The sequence below is a fragment of the Scyliorhinus torazame genome, chromosome 14, assembly GCF_047496885.1.
Source record: "Scyliorhinus torazame isolate Kashiwa2021f chromosome 14, sScyTor2.1, whole genome shotgun sequence".
Lineage (NCBI taxonomy): Eukaryota > Metazoa > Chordata > Chondrichthyes > Carcharhiniformes > Scyliorhinidae > Scyliorhinus > Scyliorhinus torazame.
In genome coordinates this window covers 60,896,951-60,918,217 of record NC_092720.1, presented here as the reverse complement: position 1 = coordinate 60,918,217, position 21,267 = coordinate 60,896,951, and the positions used below count along the sequence as shown (strand labels likewise).

Sequence of the window (21,267 nt, the reverse complement as noted above, 5' to 3'; positions counted from 1 at the left end):
TTGTTTCCAATTAAGGGCCAATTTAGCGTGGCCAATCCACCTAGCCTGCACATCTTTGGATTGTGGGGGCGAAACCAACGCAAACAAGGGGAGAATGTGCAAACTCCACACAGACAGTGATCCAGAGCCGGGATCGAACCTGGGACCTCGGTGCCGTGAGGCAGCAGGGCTAACCCACTGTGCCACCGTGCTGCCCTTTGATTATCTTATTAACCATACTGGCAAAAACTTGAAATAGTATTAATGCACACGGTACTATTCTGAAACATACTCTATGGTATAAACATTTGCTAGAGCTCAAGTTTCATTGCGTCCTTGAGCAGCAGGCTTGCAGTGCAATGGAGAATATCCTTTATGCCACATTTTTAAGTTGTGCCACTTACTAAATCCTTAACTTCATTTTGGTATCCGAATCTGGATTTTTTTTTACATTGCTGGAGGTCAGACTGAACTCATCAAACTTACATTGTGTTTACAATTAGCACTGAACTTTCCTGTGTAACATTGAAAATGATCAGACAGAGTTTATCCATGTAACAAGGGTAGCTGCACAGTGTAATTCAATCTATGTGAAACACTTTGGGACATTTCTAAGAGACATGATAAGGTACTGTATAATGGAAATTCTTCCTTTTTCACATGCAAATAAGTCAAACTGACAATGTACAGTTGTAATCTAATTACAGAGGAGGACGAGGACTGATGTATTATCATTGATTTTAGACTGCATTTCATGTCAAACCTAATTACATGATGCAAAATCCGATATTAAAACCCAATATTATTTAGTGCCGCTTAATGATATTTCAGTAGGATTATTGCAACAGACCTTTGCTCTTGCTGCTTCTTTTGTCTTTTCATCCATCCAATCTAATTCATCTAGTTGACGATCAAATGCATGCTTAATGTCTTCAACTAGTTGTTGTACCTTATCAGAATAAAAATAATCATAGTTCTTTAAACTGATGGCTTATCTGCATGATAATTCAAAGTATTAAATTATTCTGCTGTCAGAATCTTAATGGGAAAAAAACTTACTTTTATTTTGCTGGAAGATGTGAAGTATTCTTCAACAAAAAGAGCTCCGAGAGCCATCCCAAATTGTTTATTGGCTTGGTTTAAGCACATTTTACCCAGATCAATCTGTTTCTCCGTGCCATCTAATTCTTTAGAGAACTCATGAATTGCATCTCTGAATGGTGTAGACAGATGTTCGCTCAGAGCAACGACAATGCGCCAAATCATGTAATTGTGCAGTATTCTGAAAGATCAAGTACGTCATTGCTGCACATCAAATAATATTCTGTGGGCTATTCATAATTACACTATTAAATTAGAAATATTTACTTCTGTTTATCGATATTTTATATGGTTTGCACTATTAACTACACAGATGAGAAATCTGGATATTTAGTCCCTATTCTACCACCTTCAGTAGGAAACAAGAAATTTGATTTTTCTCCCCAATATAGAAAGCTTCTAAGTTTGTTGTTAATGATTGGTATGAGTCCCCTGAGAGTTCAAACAAGCTCCACAATGGACCCTTGAGTGTATCCACTAATTAGCTGAGGCACTCGGATGAGGAAGACCCAGGTTTGATTTTCGGGGGAGAATGTTAAGGCCCGGGAAAGGCCAAGAATGGAGACAAGGAAATTTTGTGCGGCATCCATCTTGCCAGTTCCCCAGCTCCTCCTGTGAATTATGGAATCTATAATAAAGAATGTGATAACAGGACACTTAGAAAATAATGGTAGGATTGGACAGAGTCAACATGTATTTATAAAAGGGAAATCATGTTTAACAAGCCCGGTGAAGTTTGTTGATGATATAATTAGGAGAATAGATAAGGGGGAAGTAGTGGATGTGATATATTTAGCTTTCCAGAAAGTTTTTGATTGGGGCTCCACACAAGAGGTTAGCAAACAAATTTAGAGTGCATGAAATTAGGGGGACTATATGGCATGGATTGAGAACTGATTAATGGACAGAAAACGGAGAAGGAATAAATCATCATTTCAGCTTGGCAGGCTGTGATTAATGGGGTAACGCAAGTATCAGTGCTTGAGACCCAGCTATTGACAATTTATCAATGATTTGGATGTGGGGATTAAAGGTAATATTTCCAAGTTTGCAGATGACACAAAATCAGGTAGAAGTGAGAGTTGTGAGGAGGATGCAAAGACACTACAAGTGGATTTGGAGCGGTTAAGCGAGTGGGAAAAATAATTGGCAGATGGAATGAAATATGGAGAAACGTGAGGTTATTCATTTTAATAGCAGAGACAGAAATACAGAGTATTTCTTAAGTGGTGAGAATCTGAGAAGTGTTGATCTACAAATGGAATTGGGTGTCCTTGCTCATGAGTTGCTGAAAGTTAACACAGGTACAGCAAGCAACTAAGAAGAGAAATGATATGTTGACCTTTATTATAAGAGGATAAAAGCAAATTACTGTGGATGCTGGAATCTGAAACGAAAGAGAAAATGCTGGAAAATCTCAGCAGGTCTGGCATCACCTGTAGGGAGAGAAAGGAGCTAACGTTTCAAGTCCAATGACTTTTTTTCAAAGCTGTGACAAAGAGTCATCGGACTCGAAACATTAGCTCCTTTCTCTCCCTATATATGCTGCCAGACCTGCTGAGATTTTCCAGCATTTTCTCTTTTGTTTATTATAAGATGGTTTGAGTATAGGGATAAAAACATCACACTGCAATTATATAGTCTTGGTGAGGTCGCACCTGGAGTATTGTGTGCAGTTTTGGTCTCCTTACCCAAGGAAAGATACATTTGCCAGTGAGGAAGTGCAATGAAGGTTCACCAAGTTAAGGTCTAGTGAAGTTAATGGACGTTAATAGGAGTGGTGGTAAGGGTACTGAAATTAACCGTAGTGCCTCTTGGTTAGGGGGAGCAATTTGGCTTGAAGTTGTTAATCCTATAGAATCAATCTGCCAATACGGGATATTCTAGTTCTTCCCACTGGTGGGACTTTCCAGTCCTGCTAAAGACGATCCCCCCACACATGGCAGGATGGGCGAGCCATTCAAAACACTGTAGGCATTGGTGAGATTTTGCTGCCGGTCAATGGTGAGCCTTTGCCACTGGAAAACATGCTGCAGGGAGGCTGGAAAACCCCGCCCCAGTGTCTCCAACGACCTTTTGTTCAATGTGCGGGAGAATATCTGGCACCATAGGACCATCTCCAGGTAAGGTGTCCATGCCTCCAGTAGAGGAGATTCAGCGTAAAATAAATAGCAATGACCAGTAATTATGTTTACTGTCTCTTTCAATTGGAATTTTAAATTTGAAGCTTTCCTTTTTCAGTCACTCCCTGGGAGTAAGCATGTGGAGAAAACTTTTATGTTTAAATCATTTCATATTCATGTCTGAATATGCCAATCACTTTGCCTTTCTGCTCAAGTAACAGATTATGGGTGTGATTTAACCATTGTGTTGCGTCCGGCGTGGAGCTGCATGCGCCGGTTAAATAGCGGGAAAGGCCAATATTGAGATTTGCGCCATGCACAATTCAGTTTGCGATCTAACCGGCCCGCTCTCGATGGCGAGCGCCGGATCTCACCACAAATGGCGAGCGTATCATTAACCCTAATTTGCATTAATTGCATTGAAGTCGAATGTAACGAATGGCCACCTGGGAATTAACTGGCTCCCGAGGGTGAAATCACACCGGCGCGTTTAGTACTACTTCTTAAAAATGTGAAGCTGGCGCAATGGCCGCTGAGGGGAACTGAGGTGGTGAGTAACCATTCCGTTTTCCACCATGCAGCTCAAGGGCACCAGAGCTGCTGCCCCAGTTCTCGGGGAGTACCCTTCAGAGGGGTTGGGCGTGGTCGGGGGTGGGGGGTGGGGTCTGAAGCATTTAAGGTCAGGTATCGACCCTGGGCCAGAGGTGGAGGTGGGGGTGTAAGGGGCTTTTTGTCCGTGAGGCCTTCAAACCATCTTTAAATATTGTGGATACCCATAACAGGGGCAACTACAGCTGCTACCTGACTATCCTACCAAACACTTCAGGCACAGCCCTGCTCTTGGTTATATGCTGAAGGTCACTTTAACTCCCTTTGACTGTAAGTAACCTCTAGCTTCACAGCTGAAGGCTATTGCTATTGAGGAATTGGCCGTTTTAGATGTGAGAGCACTTCACAACTGCAGGTTGTGTTTGCTGCTTGCTCCTGCTGGTTGTTACAGATGCCTGGAGGCTGCTGTTGCTGTTTCCTTCCTTTACTGCAGCCAGAAGGAAGGACAATTTTTTTGACGGTACCTGGGTCCTAGGACACCAGGCTCTTGGGATGTATTTGTCTAGAAGGCAATCCGGTTTGAGGCAAGAAGATGCTGCGGGACCTGGTGCGTGACATCGATCCAAATGGGCCAACTGATGACGGAATGCTTTTGCAGATTGCTGATGCTTTTGTTGCTGGTGTGGTGAGTGCTGCATGTAACTGGCAGGTCACCGCGGGTTAAACACGCTGGAAGTCAAGGATGGTCAACTGCAGCTTGAGCACCAGTGGAATATGTGGATGCTAAGATTTGGTTCTGGTGAGATTGGGCCTGCACAGCTGTGGCTCCTGGACAGAAAAAGGCACTGATACATGGTACAAGTCACACATTGATGGACAGATCATTTCCACGACAAAGTTCTGGAGGTGATAACACATTCTCAGGCTTATCATCTATTTCTGTTGAGGAACCTGCGAGGGGTGACACTATCTGTTTTTGTTCGTGAAAATGAGCAGATATAGCTTTATGTTGGTACCAAGATGGAACAGTGACCTTTCCTTGTTGTTTAATGGTTAGTGTGGCGATGTGGAATGTTACACAGTTGATTTTCAAATCTTTGTTACATTTGACCATTTAATAAATAAAATATTCTCAGCTGGCTTCTCGTGGGTACACGTGCCATGTCTCAGACAATGAATATTGTATCGTATTTCAATCACACTTTGAAGCCTGAACAGTTTGTCTGAACTCTAGAAGTGTCAGCACCATAGAGGCAGCAGCCAACAATCAAACACTGAAGTGAAGAGCTGGGCTTCAGCACTGGGAATATCCTTGCAGCCATCGGGTAAGTATGTGGATCAGGGGAGGGCACCTGAGCATGGTCTCATTAATGTTCCTGGCAAGGGTATGGGTGCAGGAGCATTTGATTATCATAGAATTTACAGTGCAGAAGGAGGCCATTCAGCCCATCGAGTCTGCACTGGCTCTTGGAAAGAGCACCTTACCCAAGGTCAACACCTCCACCCTATCCCCATAACCCAGTAACCGCATCCAACACTAAGGACAATTTTGGACACTAAGGGCAATTTATCATGGCCAATCCACCTAACCTGCACATCTTTGGACTGTGGGAGGAAACCGGAGCACCCAGAGGAAACCCACGCACACACGGGGAGGATGTGCAGACTCCGCACAGACAGTGACCCAAGCCGGAATCGAACCTGGGACCCTGGAGCTGTGAAGCAATTGTGCTAACCACAATGCTACCGTGCTGCCCAAGGTGGTCGAGGCCGAGGTGGTGGTGGTGGTGATTGTGGTGGCGGTGGTGGGGGCGGGGGGAGAGAAACGCCAGCGATGGCCCAAGGTGTTGTTGGTCTTTCAAGGAGGTGATAGACAGCATGTGCTGCAGGAAACTTTGTCTCACCAAACACCTATTTCCCCTAATTACACATAGTGACCTTCACCCACCCCTGCACCCCCCAATGCTCCACAATCTTCTTGATCTCACATTGTTTGTGCTACGTCTAGCTGTGACCCCAGCACGCACATCAGCGGTGGAGGCAGCCTGCTGCTTGTTGCACCCAGTGGCCTTTCATGTCCTTGGCGAACATCCTCTGGAGCGGGTGGGCACAGGCCGACTTACCGCTGTCACTTGCTTCGCTGTGCCACCCTGTTCTGTAGAGTGCCCTTGAGATGCACCGGTGTCAGAAAGTGCACGGGGGGGGGGTTCGGAAGAACTGGAGACCACCATTGTCTCCTTGGTGGCAGGTCCCGGGTAGGCCTCCAAGCTTCTTTCTCCCTGATGGAGCCACAGGGCCCTGGAGGTCTCCATGCAACAAAGGGGCAGCTGGAGTGAGCTCCAGAGACCTCTGTGTCATCTGCCTCTGCCAGTCCTGGCTCCCCATTGTATGCACCATGATGTCAAAATCCTCAGCAATGCCCCTCAGTGACTGGGCCACGCTTTGCAGTGCCTTGTCAATGTCTACCAGCGTATGGGACATGTCCCTCAGTGACTGGGGCATGATGTCGAGGCCCTCAGCCATGGTCGTCAAAGACTCCTCAGACAACCCTGCAATTTGCAGGGCCAATTCCTCATAGGGAGTGAGGACTCGGATCTCTGGTACTCCAACCCCCCCGTCTTGGCCCTTTCCTGTTTATTACGGATTATCGTCTCCTGTGGATACAAAGAGAGGGCATTCTGAACCTTGATGGGTCAGGGCGTCTTTGGCACGTGGCATGTGTGGGTACCGCAACTGGACATGAAGGGGTTGTGCTGGTGGGTGTAAGGGGCTATGCCTTGGACACCATCATTCAAGACACTACCTCGTGCTGCAGGCTTTCCACTGCAGTTGCAGTGTTGACCTCGGTGCCATGCATTGTTGGGATCATCTCCTACGCCCATAGCCATTGGGACGCCTCCAAACGGCTATGCACTCACTGGAATGTTGCTGATATCCCCTCCTGAATCTCATAGCCATATCCTAGCATCTGCATTAGCTTTGGGATAGCCTAGTCCAGAGGCTCGGATTTTGACTGGAACTCAGCAGAGTCCTGGGGGCCGGCAGACCTCTGACTGCTAATTCCCTTGGATGTTTCTGTCTCCACCTGATGTGCATCAGCAACTGTGTGGGGCTCACCACTTTGTGCCACAGAAACCTGTCTACTAATGTCACCCACCAAAGTGTGTATCTCCACCATGGTGAAGATGAGGGTGATAGCTCTGATGCATCGATGGTAGTCTCCTTGGAGCTCTCCTCTGACGTGGTCTCTTGGGTGGGGGGGGCGGGGAGCTGACTCTGATGGAGATCCTGTGAGTGAATGGGCAAGTGGTCAGTGAGAAGGAAGGATCATTTTGTCTGACATGAACAACTCACTTGGGACAGGTCATCTGGGTAAAGGGACAGTGGATCCTCACATCTGCGGCGCACGTTAACCTCGCTGTCGCTGACTGCTCTCTCCTCAGACACTCCTGTGATTTCCATTCCTCATAGAGGGTGAGGACTCAGATCCCTGGTACTCTGCCCCAGTCTTGGCCCTTTCCCACTTATTATGAATTTTCTTCACTTGTGGGGACAAAGAGAGGGCATTGTGAGCTGCACGCTTGATGGATTGAGGAGTCTATAGCAGGTGGCATGTGTGGGCACTGCAATGGGCATGAAAGGGTTGTGCTGGTGGGTGTCAGGGGCTGCTAAGGAACAAGCACGAAGATTGAATGTGGGGAGGGTACGAGGTGTCAGCCATTGTTTTGTGGGAGGGGTGTTGTATTGGGAACTTGAGGGCTGGCAGAACTGATGTCAGGAGAGAGGTGGTAACTTACTCTTGCAGCTCGATGGAGGTCATCAGTCTTCTTACGACATTGAACTGCCGGCACTGACAGCCGCTGCCACTGCTTCCGAAGCGGTATTGGTGTCCCAGCTGCTGGTTCTCCGCCCCCCTTGGGGAAACAGGATGTCCTAAATAGACAGCGTCAAGAAGCCTGGCCTGGTCGGCATCCCCAAAGCGAGGAGCAGGTCTGCGTGCTGCGCTGCCATGCTTGTGTTGACTGGGAGTGAGTGGTGAGGGAGTGTTTAAAAGCAGCTCCCGCTTGTTAGTGGCGAGATGCTGAGGCACGAGCCTCGCAAATCAGATGGCGAGACCACCAGTAATGGGAGAAGCTTGTGGGGGTTTAAATTCAGGCCACGATCGCGCCAATACGGCCGTCGAGAAACACCCCACCAATCGCGCCCAAAATGACACTTAGAAATGTTTCTGTTAAATCGCGCCCTGAACAATTAGTCAATCACATTATTGAAGGTTGAACATAATTGTTAAAACAAACCATCTCCACCTTCCGAAGCAAATACTCAGTTGGCAATAAAAGGGTTAAAATAGGTCAAAATACAAGTTAACGTCTGCATTAAGGGTGCAATGATAGAATCAATTCAGACTGAATTTGTAATAGCTTTAAAGCCACTTGAGTATTCAGAGGTTCTGTTAGAGTGTAAACACTTGAAATTATCATTGATGGCCTGTCATGGGGAGTGAAAAACAAATATAACGCTTCATTGTAGGTTTGCATAATCAACACGGCAGGCCTGGCAAAATACCAGGCCTTTGTAAATAAATATTACCATTTTTATGAGTCATTTGTATTAAATTTATAACAGTGTCCAAGGCTTCCTCATGTTCATCACTTTTTAAATGTATTTTGTTTACTTATTTTCCCTCATCTTTGTCGCTTTTTACTTCTGCCTCTGATTCTGAAAGCAGGTAAGTGCAGTCTTGAGCACTTTCGGTAATGGGTATCATACACAGATGACTGACATAGATCTTCATTGGTTTTCTGTAGGCGAGGACACACTGAAATAGTGACCATATAAAGATCTGATTAAATTAATACAGGAATAAAAAGGTCCTCGGCAATATTCGGCTATACAAATTTACGCTGGAAATGCATGAGATGATTTGGAGGAGTCACAGGTTCATATCATATTGAGTTATGAAAACCCATGTTCCTATTCCAATAATGGTGGAGCATAGGTTAAAATTTCAAATGCAAATGCTCCCACTTTCACTTTTTTTTTGATAAACAATTTAATTAAGACATTTTGGCACAATAAACAACAACATTATAAAACAGTGTGCAAAAAACAATCATTATAGTGCAAGACAACCAGTTCCCCTCCTACAAAGACCAAAGACCAGCTTAACTACCCCCCTAATCTACGTTACCCTAACCCACCCCTCGCCATCGATTAATTTTCTGTGAAGAAGTCAATAAATGGTTGCCACCTCCGGGCGAACCCTGACAGTGACCCTCTCAAAGCGAACTTAATTTTCTCCAGACCTAGCAAGCTCGCCATATCTGATAGCCAGGCCTCCGACTTCGGGGGCTTTGAGTCCCTCCATGCCGACAGAGTTCGTCGTCGGGCTACCAGGGAGGCAAAGGCCAAAACATCAGCCTCTCTCTCCTCCTGGACTCACGGGTCCTCCGAAACCCCCAAAATTGCCACCTCTGGACTCATCACCACCTCTGTTTTCAGTACCCGGGACATAACATCCGCGAACCCCTGCCAGTACCCCCTGAGATTTGGGCATGCCCAAAACATGTGGACGTGGTTCGCCGGTCCTCCCAAACATCTGGCACACCCGTCCTCCACTCCGAAAAATGTGCTCATCCGGGCCACTGTCATGTAGGCCCAGTGGACTGTGGTGTTGGGTGTTCTAACACACAGAAGAGCCAACACAGTTGCATATGGTACAACGCTTGTTTATTTAAACTCACTATTTACAACTTGGTCTTTGCACTCTGCACGTGGGGGGCTCCCTGCTTGTGGTGTTTCAACAGCTCTTTCATGCTTCCTTCTCCCCAGACCTACTGACCTCCAGGTGTCGTGCTCGTGCTTTTTATGTGGTTGGTGTTCTTGTCTGTGATTGGTTGTGGTGTTGTGTACTCTGATTTGCCTGTTAGTGTGTCCATCATGATGTGTGTGTTTGAATATCATGACATCCCCCCTTTTTACAAAGATATGTGCCTACGTGGTAATAAATATGATCGTGACGTGAGTGCATCTAAGAGTGTGTGTGTGTCGTGTGCAGCATGTGTCTATGACGGAACTATGTACATGGGGCGATGTCGAGTGCGTCACATGAATCCAGTTGTACCATAACATAACAGAAATGCGAACGAGAGAAGAAGAAAAAAAATTTTGAACAGTTGTCCAGTCAGACGACATCTGGAACGATAAACAACAACAGGTTATCATGTAAAATTGTCCAACTTATTAAACATATGAACTGTATTATAAGTCCATTCTAATGGGTTTGCGACGAATTCGGGTTGACCGCCTTAAGGGTGGATCAAGAACCACCGGCTGCTGTGCAGGCATGGCCATGGGTGGCGATGGAAAGGGCGTGATGTGCGGCAGCTCCACAAAGTCATCCTCGGAAGCCTGTTGAGGATCTGGCGTGTTGTGTGGCTGTGAACGTGGAAGTCGGCGAAGGGCGCGCCGATTGCGGCGACGCACGGAACCATCCGGCATGCGAACCAGGAACGAGCGGGGAGCCACTTGTCGGAGGACTTCGGCCGGTGCTGACCAGCCACCATACGGTTGATGGACGCGTACTTTGTCCCCGGAGGACAGGGGGGGCAGGTCCGTCGCTCGTGTGTCGTACCGACCTTTCTGGCGATCACGCTGCAGTTGCATGTCCCGAAGAACCGCCTCATGGTCTGTTGTCGGTGCCAGGACGGAAGGTACCGTCGTCCTGAGGGAGCGACCCATTAGTAGCTGCGCTGGCGAGAGGCCCGTGGATAACGGGGCCGATCGATAGGCCAGCAAGGCAAGGTTAAAGTCCGATCCGGCATCAGCCGCCTTGCACAGGAGCCGCTTTGCGATGTGGACACCCTTTTCAGCCTTCCCGTTCGATTGTGGATGCAGAGGGCTGGATGTCACATGAGTGAAACCATATGCTGCGGCAAAGGACGACCATTCACGGCTGGCAAAACAAGGTCCATTGTCTGACATGACAGTCCTTGGAATGCCATGGCGAGCAAACGTTTCCTTGCAGGCCCCAATGACTGCGGACGACGTCAGATCATGGAGAGGCATGACTTCCGGGTAGTTTGAGAAGTAGTCTATAATAACAATGTAATCTCTGCCGAGCGCGTGAAATAGGTCAACACCCACCTTCGCCCAGGGGGACGTCACCATCTCGTGTGGTAGAAGTGTTTCCGGAGGTTGCGCCGGCTGAAACCTCTGACAGGTTGTGCAGTTGAGCACCATGTTGGCTATGTCTTCATTAATACCCGGCCAATATACCGCCGCCCGGGCCCTTCGTCTGCATTTTTCGACACCCAAGTGGCCTTCGTGTAGTTGACGAAGAATCATCTGGCGCACACTGTGTGGAATGACGATCCTATGCGATTTCATAAGGACCCCGTCTATATTGGTGAGATCATCTCGCACATTGTAAAACTGGGGGCACTGCCCTTTTAGCCACCCTTCCGTCATGTGGCGCATCACTCGCTGCAGCAGAGGGTCAGTCGCCGTCTCTGCGCGTATGTGGGCCAGACAAGGATCATCAGCTGGCATATTTGCTGCTGTCAGAGTCACGTGTGCCTCAATTTGACGCACGAACCCCTCCGCATCTGGTGGTGTGCTCACTGCTCGGGAAAGAGTGTCCGCCACTATGAGTTCCTTCCCCGGAGTGTAGATCAGTTCAAAATCGTACCTCCTGAGTTTGAGTAAGATGCGCTGGAGGCGAGGAGTCATGTCGTTCAGGTCTTTGTTAATGATGTTGACCAGGGGGCGGTGGTCAGTTTCGACCGTGAATCGTGGCAGGCCATACACATAGTCGTGGAACTTGTCCAGTCCAGTTAACAAGCCCAGGCATTCTTTTTCGATTTGCGCGTAGCGCTGTTCGGTAGGGGTCATGGCTCGTGAGGCATACGCAACCGGGGCCCATGATGACGTGCTGTCTTTTTGCAGGAGTACCGCTCCAATACCAGATTGGCTGGCGTCTGTTGAGATCTTTGTAGGGCGAGTCGCGTCAAAGAAGGCCAGCACTGGTGCCGTGACCAGTTTGTGCTTGAGCTCCTCCCATTCCTGCTGATGCGACTGGTGCCAGTTGAATTCCGTCGATTTTTTTACGAGATGGCGCATGTTTGTTGTATGAGAAGCCAGGTTGGGAATGAACTTCCCAAGGAAGTTGACCATGCCCAGGAATCTTAAGACAGCCTTCTTGTCAGCCGGTCGTGGCATGGCTGTGATGGCGCTAACCTTGTCTGCATCGGGACGGACCCCGGACCTTGAGATGTGGTCCCCGAGGAATTTCAGCTCCGTCTGGCCGAAAGCACACTTCGCACGGTTGAGACGCAGGCCATTTTGCCGTATGCGGGTGAAGACACGTCGAAGACGATGCATGTGTTCCTGCGGAGTGGTGGACCAAATGATGATATCGTCCACATATACACGTACCCCTTCGATGCCTTCCATCATCTGCTCCATAATGCGGTGGAATACTTCAGATGCCGAAATGATGCCGAATGGCATCCGGTTGTAGCAGAATCTGCCAAAAGGGGTGTTGAATGTGCATAGTCTTCGGCTGGCCGGGTCCAGTTGGATCTGCCAGAATCCTTTGGACGCATCCAATTTAGTGAATATGTTGGCTCGCGCCATCTCGCTGGTGAGGTCTTCTCGTTTCGGGATGGGATAGTGTTCCCGCATGATGTTGTTGTTCAGATCTTTTGGATCTATACATATACGGAGCTCGCCAGAGGGCTTCTTTACACAGACCATGGAGCTGACCCATGGCGTGGGCTCCGTGACCTTGGATAGGACCCCTTGGTCCTGAAGAATCTGCAGTTGTGCCTTGAGGCGGTCTTTGAGAGGCGCAGGAACCCTGCGAGGTGCGTGAACGACAGGGATGGCGTCCGGTCTGAGTCGAATCTTGTACGTGTGTGGCAATGTCCCCATGCCTTCAAAAACCTCCTGGTTGTGAGCGAGGAGGGAATGGAGATTCGCGTGGAACTCAGCATCCGGGAAGTCGGATATCTCATCTGGAGAGAGAGACATGATGCGCTGTACCAGGTGAAGGACCTTACACGCTTGTGCGCCCAGTAACGAGTCCTTTGATGAGCCCACAACTTCGAAGGGGAGTGTGGCCGTGTACCTCTTGTGAGTCACCTGTAGCTGGCAAGATCCTACGGACGGGATAACGTTCCCGTTATAGTCAACCATCTTAAGCCGGGATGGTGTGATGAGTGGTTTGACCTTCATGGCCTGGACTGCAGAGTAAGCAATCAGGTTGGCGGATGCGCCGGTGTCCAGACGGAAGGCGACGCGCGATCGGTTGACCGTCAGGGTGGCACACCACTCATCGTCTGGATTGATGGCATTGACCTTGTTGACATCAATGACGGCAACTCTGAAGTCATCCTGGTCATCTGCATCACTTAACTGGAAGTCTTGATGCGTGGGCTGGACGGTCCTGACTCGTGTGCGAGGTTGTCGAGGATGCGCCGGATCCATGGGTTGAGCCGCACGACAGCGGGCTGCGTAGTGGCCTATCATGGCACATCTGTTGCACTGTTGGTATTTTGCAGGACATTGCCCTTTTAAGTGTAGACCTCCACACTTGCTGCACGTCATGACGTCACGGCGTTCGTTGCGCCACTGCGCATGCGCAGTGCGATCTTGCGGTGGGCGCGCCTGCGCAGTGCGTCCCTCGTTGTGGCCGTTATTCTTGGCGCGCACCTGCGCGGGAGACCGCGAAAAGCGCGGGAAGCGGCCGCTGTCGTCCGGGCCGTGGGGCGGGAAGAAATCGACGGCCTGGATGCGTTCAACGTCGTGGGCGGCCTGGCTTGCCGATTCGACGGCTGGGGACCCCCTCCGTGCCAACTCGGACGCCTGAAATCGGGCAAAACGGCAGGCAGCATTCTCATGGAGGACACAGGCTTCCACAGCAGACGCTAAGGTGAGGCTCTTTATTTTAAGAAGCTGCTGGCGTAGGCCACTGGAGGCAACGCCAAAAACAATCTGGTCCCTGATCATGGACTCTGTGGTGGTGCCGTAACCGCAGGACTGCGCCAGAATCCGGAGGTGCGTCAAAAAGGGTTGAAAAAGCTCCTCCTTACCTTGCAGGCGTTGCTGAAAGATGTATCTTTCGAAAGTTTCGTTTACTTCAGTTTGAAAGTGCTGGTCCATTTTGAGGATGACCGTGTCATATTTGGCCTGGTTTTCGCCTTCCTCGAACACCAGTGAATTAAAGACATCATTTGGGTGGGGGCCTGCGTAGAAGAGGAGCATTGCAATCTTCGAATCATCCGAGACATTCTGTTTTTCGGTGGCACGGATGTACAGGTCAAATCGCTGCCTGTAGAGCTTCCAGTTGGTGCCTAGGTTCCCCGTGACTTGCATCGGCTGCGGTTTGCCGGTGTGGTCCATGTCCAGAATGGCAGGTTGGTAGGCAGGTATCGATCCACTCCTGTACCATGTGGTGTTGGGTGTTCTAACACACAGAAGAGCCAACACAGTTGCATATGGTACAACGCTTGTTTATTTAAACTCACTATTTACAACTTGGTCTTTGCACTCTGCACGTGGGGGGCTCCCTGCTTGTGGTGTTTCAACAGCTCTTTCATGCTTCCTTCTCCCCAGACCTACTGACCTCCAGGTGTCGTGCTCGTGCTTTTTATGTGGTTGGTGTTCTTGTCTGTGATTGGTTGTGGTGTTGTGTACTCTGATTTGCCTGTTAGTGTGTCCATCATGATGTGTGTGTTTGAATATCATGACATGGACAACCTTGAATTGAATCAGGCTGAGCCTGGCGCATGTTGCGATCGCGTTTACCCTACTCAACGCCTCCACCCACAAGCCCTCTTCCATCTCACCCCCGAGCTCCTCTTCCCAATTAAGCTTCAGCTCCTCGGTCTGTGTCTCCTCTGCTCCCATAAATTCCTTTTTTATATCCGAGACCCTCCCCTCCCCCACCTATCCACTGGACACTACCCTGTCCTGGATCCCCCTAAGTGGCAGGTGTGGGAAGAATGGAATCTGTCTGCGTAGAAAGTCCCGCGCCTGCAAGTACCTGAACTCATTCCCTCTCGCCAGCCCAAATTTCTCCTCTAACACCCTCAATCTCGGGTAGCTCCCTTCCAAGAACAAATCCCCCATCCTCTCAATCCCAGCCCTCCGCCATGCTCGGAACCCACCGTCCATATTCCCCGGGGCAAACCGGTGATTATCGCAAATTGGGGACCAAACCAATGTTCCCACTCCCCCCACGTGCCTTCTCCATTGGCCCCAGATCTGCAAAGTCGCCACCACTATGGGGCTGGTGGAGTACCGTGCTGGCGGGAGTAGCAGGGGAGCCGTGACCAGGGCTGCCAAACTGGCGCCCCTGCATGAAGCGGCCTCCATTCACCCCCAAACCGACCCCGCACCCACCATCCACTTCCTTATCATAGCTATGCTGGCTGCCCAGTAGTAGTTACTAAAGTTTGGCAACGCCAGCCCCCCTTCCCCTCGGTTCCTCTTGAGCATCAATCTCCGCACCCGCGGGGACATCCCCGCCCACACAAATCCCGTAATCATTTTATTGACCTTCTTGAGAAAAGACCGCGGAATGAAAATGGGGAGACACTGGAAGTCGAACAGGAATCTCGGGAAGATCGTCATTTTAACCGTCAGCACTCTCCCCGCTAGTGTCAGTGGGAGCGCAGCCCACCTCCGGAACTCAGCCCTCATTTGCTCCACCAACCGAGATAAGTTCAACTTGTGCAGAGGGCCCCAGTCCCGTGCCACCTGTATCCCTAAGTACCTAAAGCTGTTCCCCACTAGCCTGAATGGCAGCCCCCTCAACCTACCCTCCTGGCCCCTCGCCTGGACTACAAACAACTCATTCTTTGCCATGTTCAGTTTGTACTCCGAGAACCGGCTGAATTCCTTCAGGTTTCCCATGATTTCATCCATCCCAGCCACTGGATCCGTGATGTATAAGAGCAGGTCGTCTGCATACAATGAAACTCGGTGTTCCACCCCCCCGCCCCCCCCCCCCCCCCCCCCCCGTACCAGCCCCTTCCAACCCCTGGAAGCTCTCAGGGCAATTGCCAGCGGCTCTATTGCTAACGCAAACAGCAGTGGGGAGAGGGGACACCCCTGCCTTGTCCCACGGTAAAGTCTGAAATAGTCAGATGTCATCCTATTCGTCCTCACACTCGCCTCCGGAGTCTGGTACAACAGTCTGACCAAGTCGACAAAGCCCTCCCCGAACCCAAATCGTCCCAGCACCTCCCATTAGTAGTCCCACTCCACTCGGTCGAAATCCTTCTCGGCATCCATTGCCACAACTACCTCTGCCTCCCTACTCTCCAAGAGCATCATGATCACATTCAGCAGCCTTCTTAGGTTGGCCACCAGCTGCCTGCCCTTGACGAACCCGGTTTGATCTTCCATAATAACGTCCGCCACACAGTCCTCAATCCTAGCCGCCAAGAGCTTGGCCAGTATTTTAGCATCTACGTTGAGCAGAGAGATCAGCCTATAGGACCCACATGCCTTCAGGTCTTTGTCCCGTTTCAATATCAGGGAGATGGTGGCCTGTGACATCATTGGGGTAAAACCCCTCTGACTCTTGCCTCATTATAACCCTAACCAGCACCGGCCCCACTATCTCAGAGAACTTTTTATAAAACTCCACCGGATACCCATCCGGCCCCGGGGCTTTACCCCATTGCATGGCCCTCAAAGCCCCTCAATATTTCTTCGGTCCTGATCGGGGGCCCCAACCCGTCCACCAATCCCCTGCCCACTTTTGGGAAGTTCAGTCCATCCAGAAAGCGCCCCATCCCCTCCAGCCCCGGGGGGAGGGTGGGGGGGTTCCGAGGTGTAAAGTTACTATAGAAGTCCCTGAACACCTTATTCAGCCCTGCCGGATCTCCTACCCCCACCCCCCCCCCCCCCCTCCCGCCGATGACTACCTTCCCTTCCCTATTCCTTAAAGCGCATCAAAGTAGATAAATCCCCGGGACCTGATGAAATGTATCCCAGGATGTTGTGGGAGGCTAGGCAGGAAATTGCGGGTCCCCTAACAGAGATATTTGAATCATCGGCAGCCACAGGTGAGGTGCCTGAAGATTGGAGAGTGGCGAATGTTGTGCCCTTGTTTAAGAAGGGCAGCAGGGAAAAGCCTGGGAACTACAGACCGGTGAGCCTAACGTCTGTAGTAGGTAAGTTGCTAGAAGGTATTCCAAGAGACAGGATCTACAAGCATTTAGAGAGGCAAGGACTGATTTGGGGCAGTCAGCATGGCTTTGTGCGTGGAAAATCATGTCTCACAAATTTGATTGAGTTTTTTGAGGGGGTGACCAAGAAGGTAGATGAGGGCAGTGCAGTAGACGTTGTCGACATGGACTTTAGCAAAGCCTTTGACAAGGTACCGCATGGTAGGTTGTTGCAGAAGCTTAAAGCTCACGGGATCCAGGGTGAGGTTGCCAATTGGATTCAAAATTGGCTGGACGACAGAAGAAATGAGGGTGGTTGTAGAGGGTTGTTTTTCAAACTGGAGGCCTGTGACCAGTGGTGTGCCTCAGGGATCGGTGCTGGGTCCACTGTTATTTGTGATTTATATTAATGATTTGGATGAGAATTTAGGAGGCATGGTTAGTAAGTTTGCAGATGACACCAAGATTGGTGGCACAGTGGATAGTGAAGAAGGTTATCTAGGATTGCAACGGGATCTTGATCAATTAGGCGAGTGGGCCGACGAATGGCAGATGGAGTTTAATTTAGATAAATGTGAGGTGATGCATTTTGGCAGATCGAATCAGGCCAGGACCTACTCAGTTAATGGTATGGCGTTGGGGAGAGTTATAGAACAAAGAGACCTAGGAGTACAGGTTCATAGCTCCTTGAAGGTGGAGTCGCAGGTGGACAGGGTGGTGAAGAAGGCATTCGGCATGCTTGGTTTCATTGGTCAGAACATTAAATACAGGAGTTGGGACGTCTTGTTGAAGTTGTACAAGACATTGGTACGGCCACACTTGGAATACTGTGTGCAGTTCTGGTCACCCTATTATAGAACGGATATTATTAAACTAGAAAGAGTGCAGAAAAGATTTACTAGGATGTTGCCGGGACTTGATGGTTTGAGTTATAAGGAGAGGCTGGATAGACTGGGACTTTTTTCCCTGGAGCGTAGGAGGCTTAGGGGTGATCTTATAGAGGCCTATAAAATAATGAGGGGCATAGATAAGGTAGATAGTCAACATCTTTTCCCAAAGGTAGGGGAGTCTAAAACTAGAGGGCATAGGTTTAAGGTGAGAGGGGAGAGATTCAGAAGGGCCCAGAGGGGCAATTTCTTCATTCAGAGGGTAGTGAGTGTCTGGAATGGGCTGCCAGAGGTAGTAGTAGAGGCGGGTACAATTGTGTCTTTTAAAAAGCATTTAGATAGTTACATGGGTAAGATGGGTATAGAGGGTTATGGGCCAAGTGCGGGTAACTGGGACTAGCTTACTGGTAAAAACTGGGCGGCATGGACTGGTTGGGCCGAAGGGCCTGTTTCCATGCTGTAAACTTCTATGATTCTATGATTCCCACTTCCACTTTTAATAGAGACGGGTTGGAATGTGCAATTTGACTGCTCTCAAGAATTATATTTAAATATGCTCCAAAGGCGATATGCCTCAGACTATAGCAGGCTTTGGGCCACACTTCCTATTGGGAGATCCAATAACTGAAGGGAAGCACGAATAGCAGGATTCAACAGGTCCTCAAACAATCTCGATTCCATCACTGTGATTAGACTCCTACTCACAACCAGATGCTGCCATATCGATTTATCATCTCAGAATCACCCCACAGCCTGTGATCTCCTCAAGTTCCACCCTGACCATATAACCCTCATGATTCCTTCAACCCTCCATGACCTCCCGCCTTAGCCATGGTCTAAACCCAACCCCCAAATATCAACTCCACTGACACTCTCTTGACATACCTCTGCCCCACTCCCTGATGCCATATACTCCATTCCTGCTTTCTGCTTCTAGTCTTAAGCCTTCTAGCAACCATTATCCTGCAGCTACCACCATCCTGTCACCACTTAACTCTGGCCTGAGATCCAATGATGATACTAGGCCTCAGTTAGATGTCATACCAGCAGCAGCCACCGCCTCCCAGTGTGCCGCCACCATTCAATAGAATTACTAGCCCCATGGCTGGCAGCTCTCAGCAGGCAGGACTTCAACCCCATGATACTTGTTCCCATGGAAGGCTCACAGCTGGTGTGTGAAATGCCTGAATTGAACAAGATGATGCAGGTCTTCAGTAAAAGAGGGAACGCAGGCGTTAAGTATCAGAGAATACATCCCTGCTGGTGAAGTGTCACGTGATCTTGTAGTAATGTCAGCAGTGAGTGTTTGCGCGGGCTTCAAGTTCTCCATCTTCAATTGTATGAGCAACATCCCTAAATAAAACGTCTACTTTTGTTTGTAAGAATCCAGACTGTGGGCACCTCCATAACTTTTCTCTTTGCAGCAAACTCAAAGATATGACAGCGGGGCTCTCATTGGCTCTGCAGCCATTGCTAAGACTCCCGCCGCTTCTAGAAGATTCTGTTCGATCGCTCTGCACTATTCCAGCCAGATCAATGCAGGAACAGCATTTTGTCCTTCTTCTGAGTCCACTGCAACTCTCTGATCTGAACATTGACTTTAATAGTTTTGGTCAGTAGCTGTCACCATCCATCTTGATAGGACACACTTGGGCGATTTTGAGCCTGTGTTAGCTCTCAGTGAGAACGATGATGTGAGTAGAAATTACAATGAGAATCAGAAAATGTGATTCTCTCCAGTGAGATTTTGATTTGTGATTTTCCAGGCCCCTGACCAGCGGTGTGATGAGAACTCTGCTGTGGAAGGCCGGGAACCACATTTTGATACATTATAATATGAATGAACCCTCCCTCCGGGACTTCCCCACTCATTGAATATTCATCAGTCGCCGGCGTGATGTCACGCTGACGCGGTTTACAACGCTATATAAAAACAAGAACCTGATGACCTCACCTCTGGATTGCTATTAGCACCCGGGGTAACTGTCACAGAGAAGGCAGCGAAGGGGGTGTGGTGACCCAGCTGGGCTCAACTCGGGGCTGGGGGAGGTGGGGGAGGGGGGGCGTTCAGTGCGAATGAACCCACACACTCTGGCAGCACTGTGAAGCCAGAGGGCATGAGCTGCATGGAAGTTACTGCCGCTCTGAACTTCTATGCCAGCGGCTCATTTCAGGAAAACAGAGGTGCCCTGTGCAGTAACAAATGCATAAGGGACATCACAGGTGTGTTCTTTGTGAGGGCTCCCATGTTCATCAACTTGGACCGGGACCAGGCGAGCCAGGACGCCAGGGCCAGGGGCTTTGCCCGCTTAGCGGGCATGTCCCAGATGCAGGGTGCCTACAACTGCACCCAAGTGGCTCTGTGGTCTCCATGGTGGCATAGGACGCCATTTATGACCCACAAGGAAAACCACTCCCTCAATGTCCAACTTGTCTGTGACCACGCAATATACATCATTCAGATGTGTGCCCGTTTCCCAGGGAGCATCCATGATAGTTACATCTTGCAGTGTTCAAAGATCCCAGCCATCCTCGAGGGAGAGCAGCAGCTGGCGAGATGGCTCCTCTTGTACCCCTTCAGGATGTGGCTGACGATGCCAGTGCAGAGGCCACAAACACCCGCTGAGGCTCGCTACAACAAAGCTTATATGTCTAAGCATGCGCTGGTCAAACAGGCGATTGGATGGCTGACGATGCAGTTCCGGTGTCAGGATGGGTCGGGAGAGCCCTCCAAGTCAGCCTCCAGAAGGTGTCTCACATCATTGTGGTCTGCTGCACTCTGCACACCTGGGACTGCAGCGGGGAGAACAGCTGGACCAGGAGGAGTGCCTTGAATGAAGGAGGTCAAGGAGGGCGGCAAGGGTCAACACATGGAGAAGGAGAAGGAAGGACCTCTGGTGATGACCAGGCCCGCATGGGGCCACGGGCTAGAGACGTCCTCGTTGCCCCTTGATTTGGAGACAACCAGGACTAGGGAGTGAAGAGCTCTCCACCATGAAGTCTGACATCAGTTCACTAATGTGATGCCTGCAGGAAGTTCCCGTGATAGTTCCCACATTCATGGGCAGCGCGCTAAAGCCCATACTGCAGGAGAATGATTATATCATCCATTGAGGACAGAGCGAATCTCCTCTCATCCTCAGTGATATGTCTGACTCCTGCTTGACAGAGAGCTGAGCGCATCCTGCCCATGAATGGGCTTATCGTGGGGTTCAGAGTCGCTGGCCAACAAAATGCAACTGCGACTGCCCATCCGAAGTCAGGGGTCTTGATATTTTTCTCCACCTTACGTATGAGATGGACAGGATCTCCACACTTTGTCATCTGTGGGGGGTGGGCTGTGTCAGCAGTGGCGCGTCTTTACTGCGTTGTCGGTGTGGGAGGTGGGAGTCACAGCACTGCAATTCGGGCAGCACGGTAGCATTGTGGATAGCACAATTGCTTCAC

The 21,267-nt window shown here is 49.6% G+C and overlaps 1 protein-coding gene across 3 annotated transcripts in view; it reads right to left on the bottom strand.

The window, feature by feature from the left end:
* The window catches only part of ecel1 (endothelin converting enzyme-like 1), a 218,075-nt gene that overhangs the window by 86,728 nt on the left and 110,080 nt on the right, over positions 1–21,267 (bottom strand). For 2 of the 3 annotated variants that reach the window (XM_072474279.1, XM_072474277.1), the window contains exons 6-7: positions 1,039–1,261; positions 830–955 (exon numbers count right to left, since the gene is read on the bottom strand). In XM_072474279.1, coding sequence (XP_072330380.1) covers positions 830–955; positions 1,039–1,261 — 349 coding nt within the window. The remainder of the gene's footprint in view (positions 1–829; positions 956–1,038; positions 1,262–21,267) is intronic. The other variant, XM_072474278.1, reaches the window with a different exon arrangement.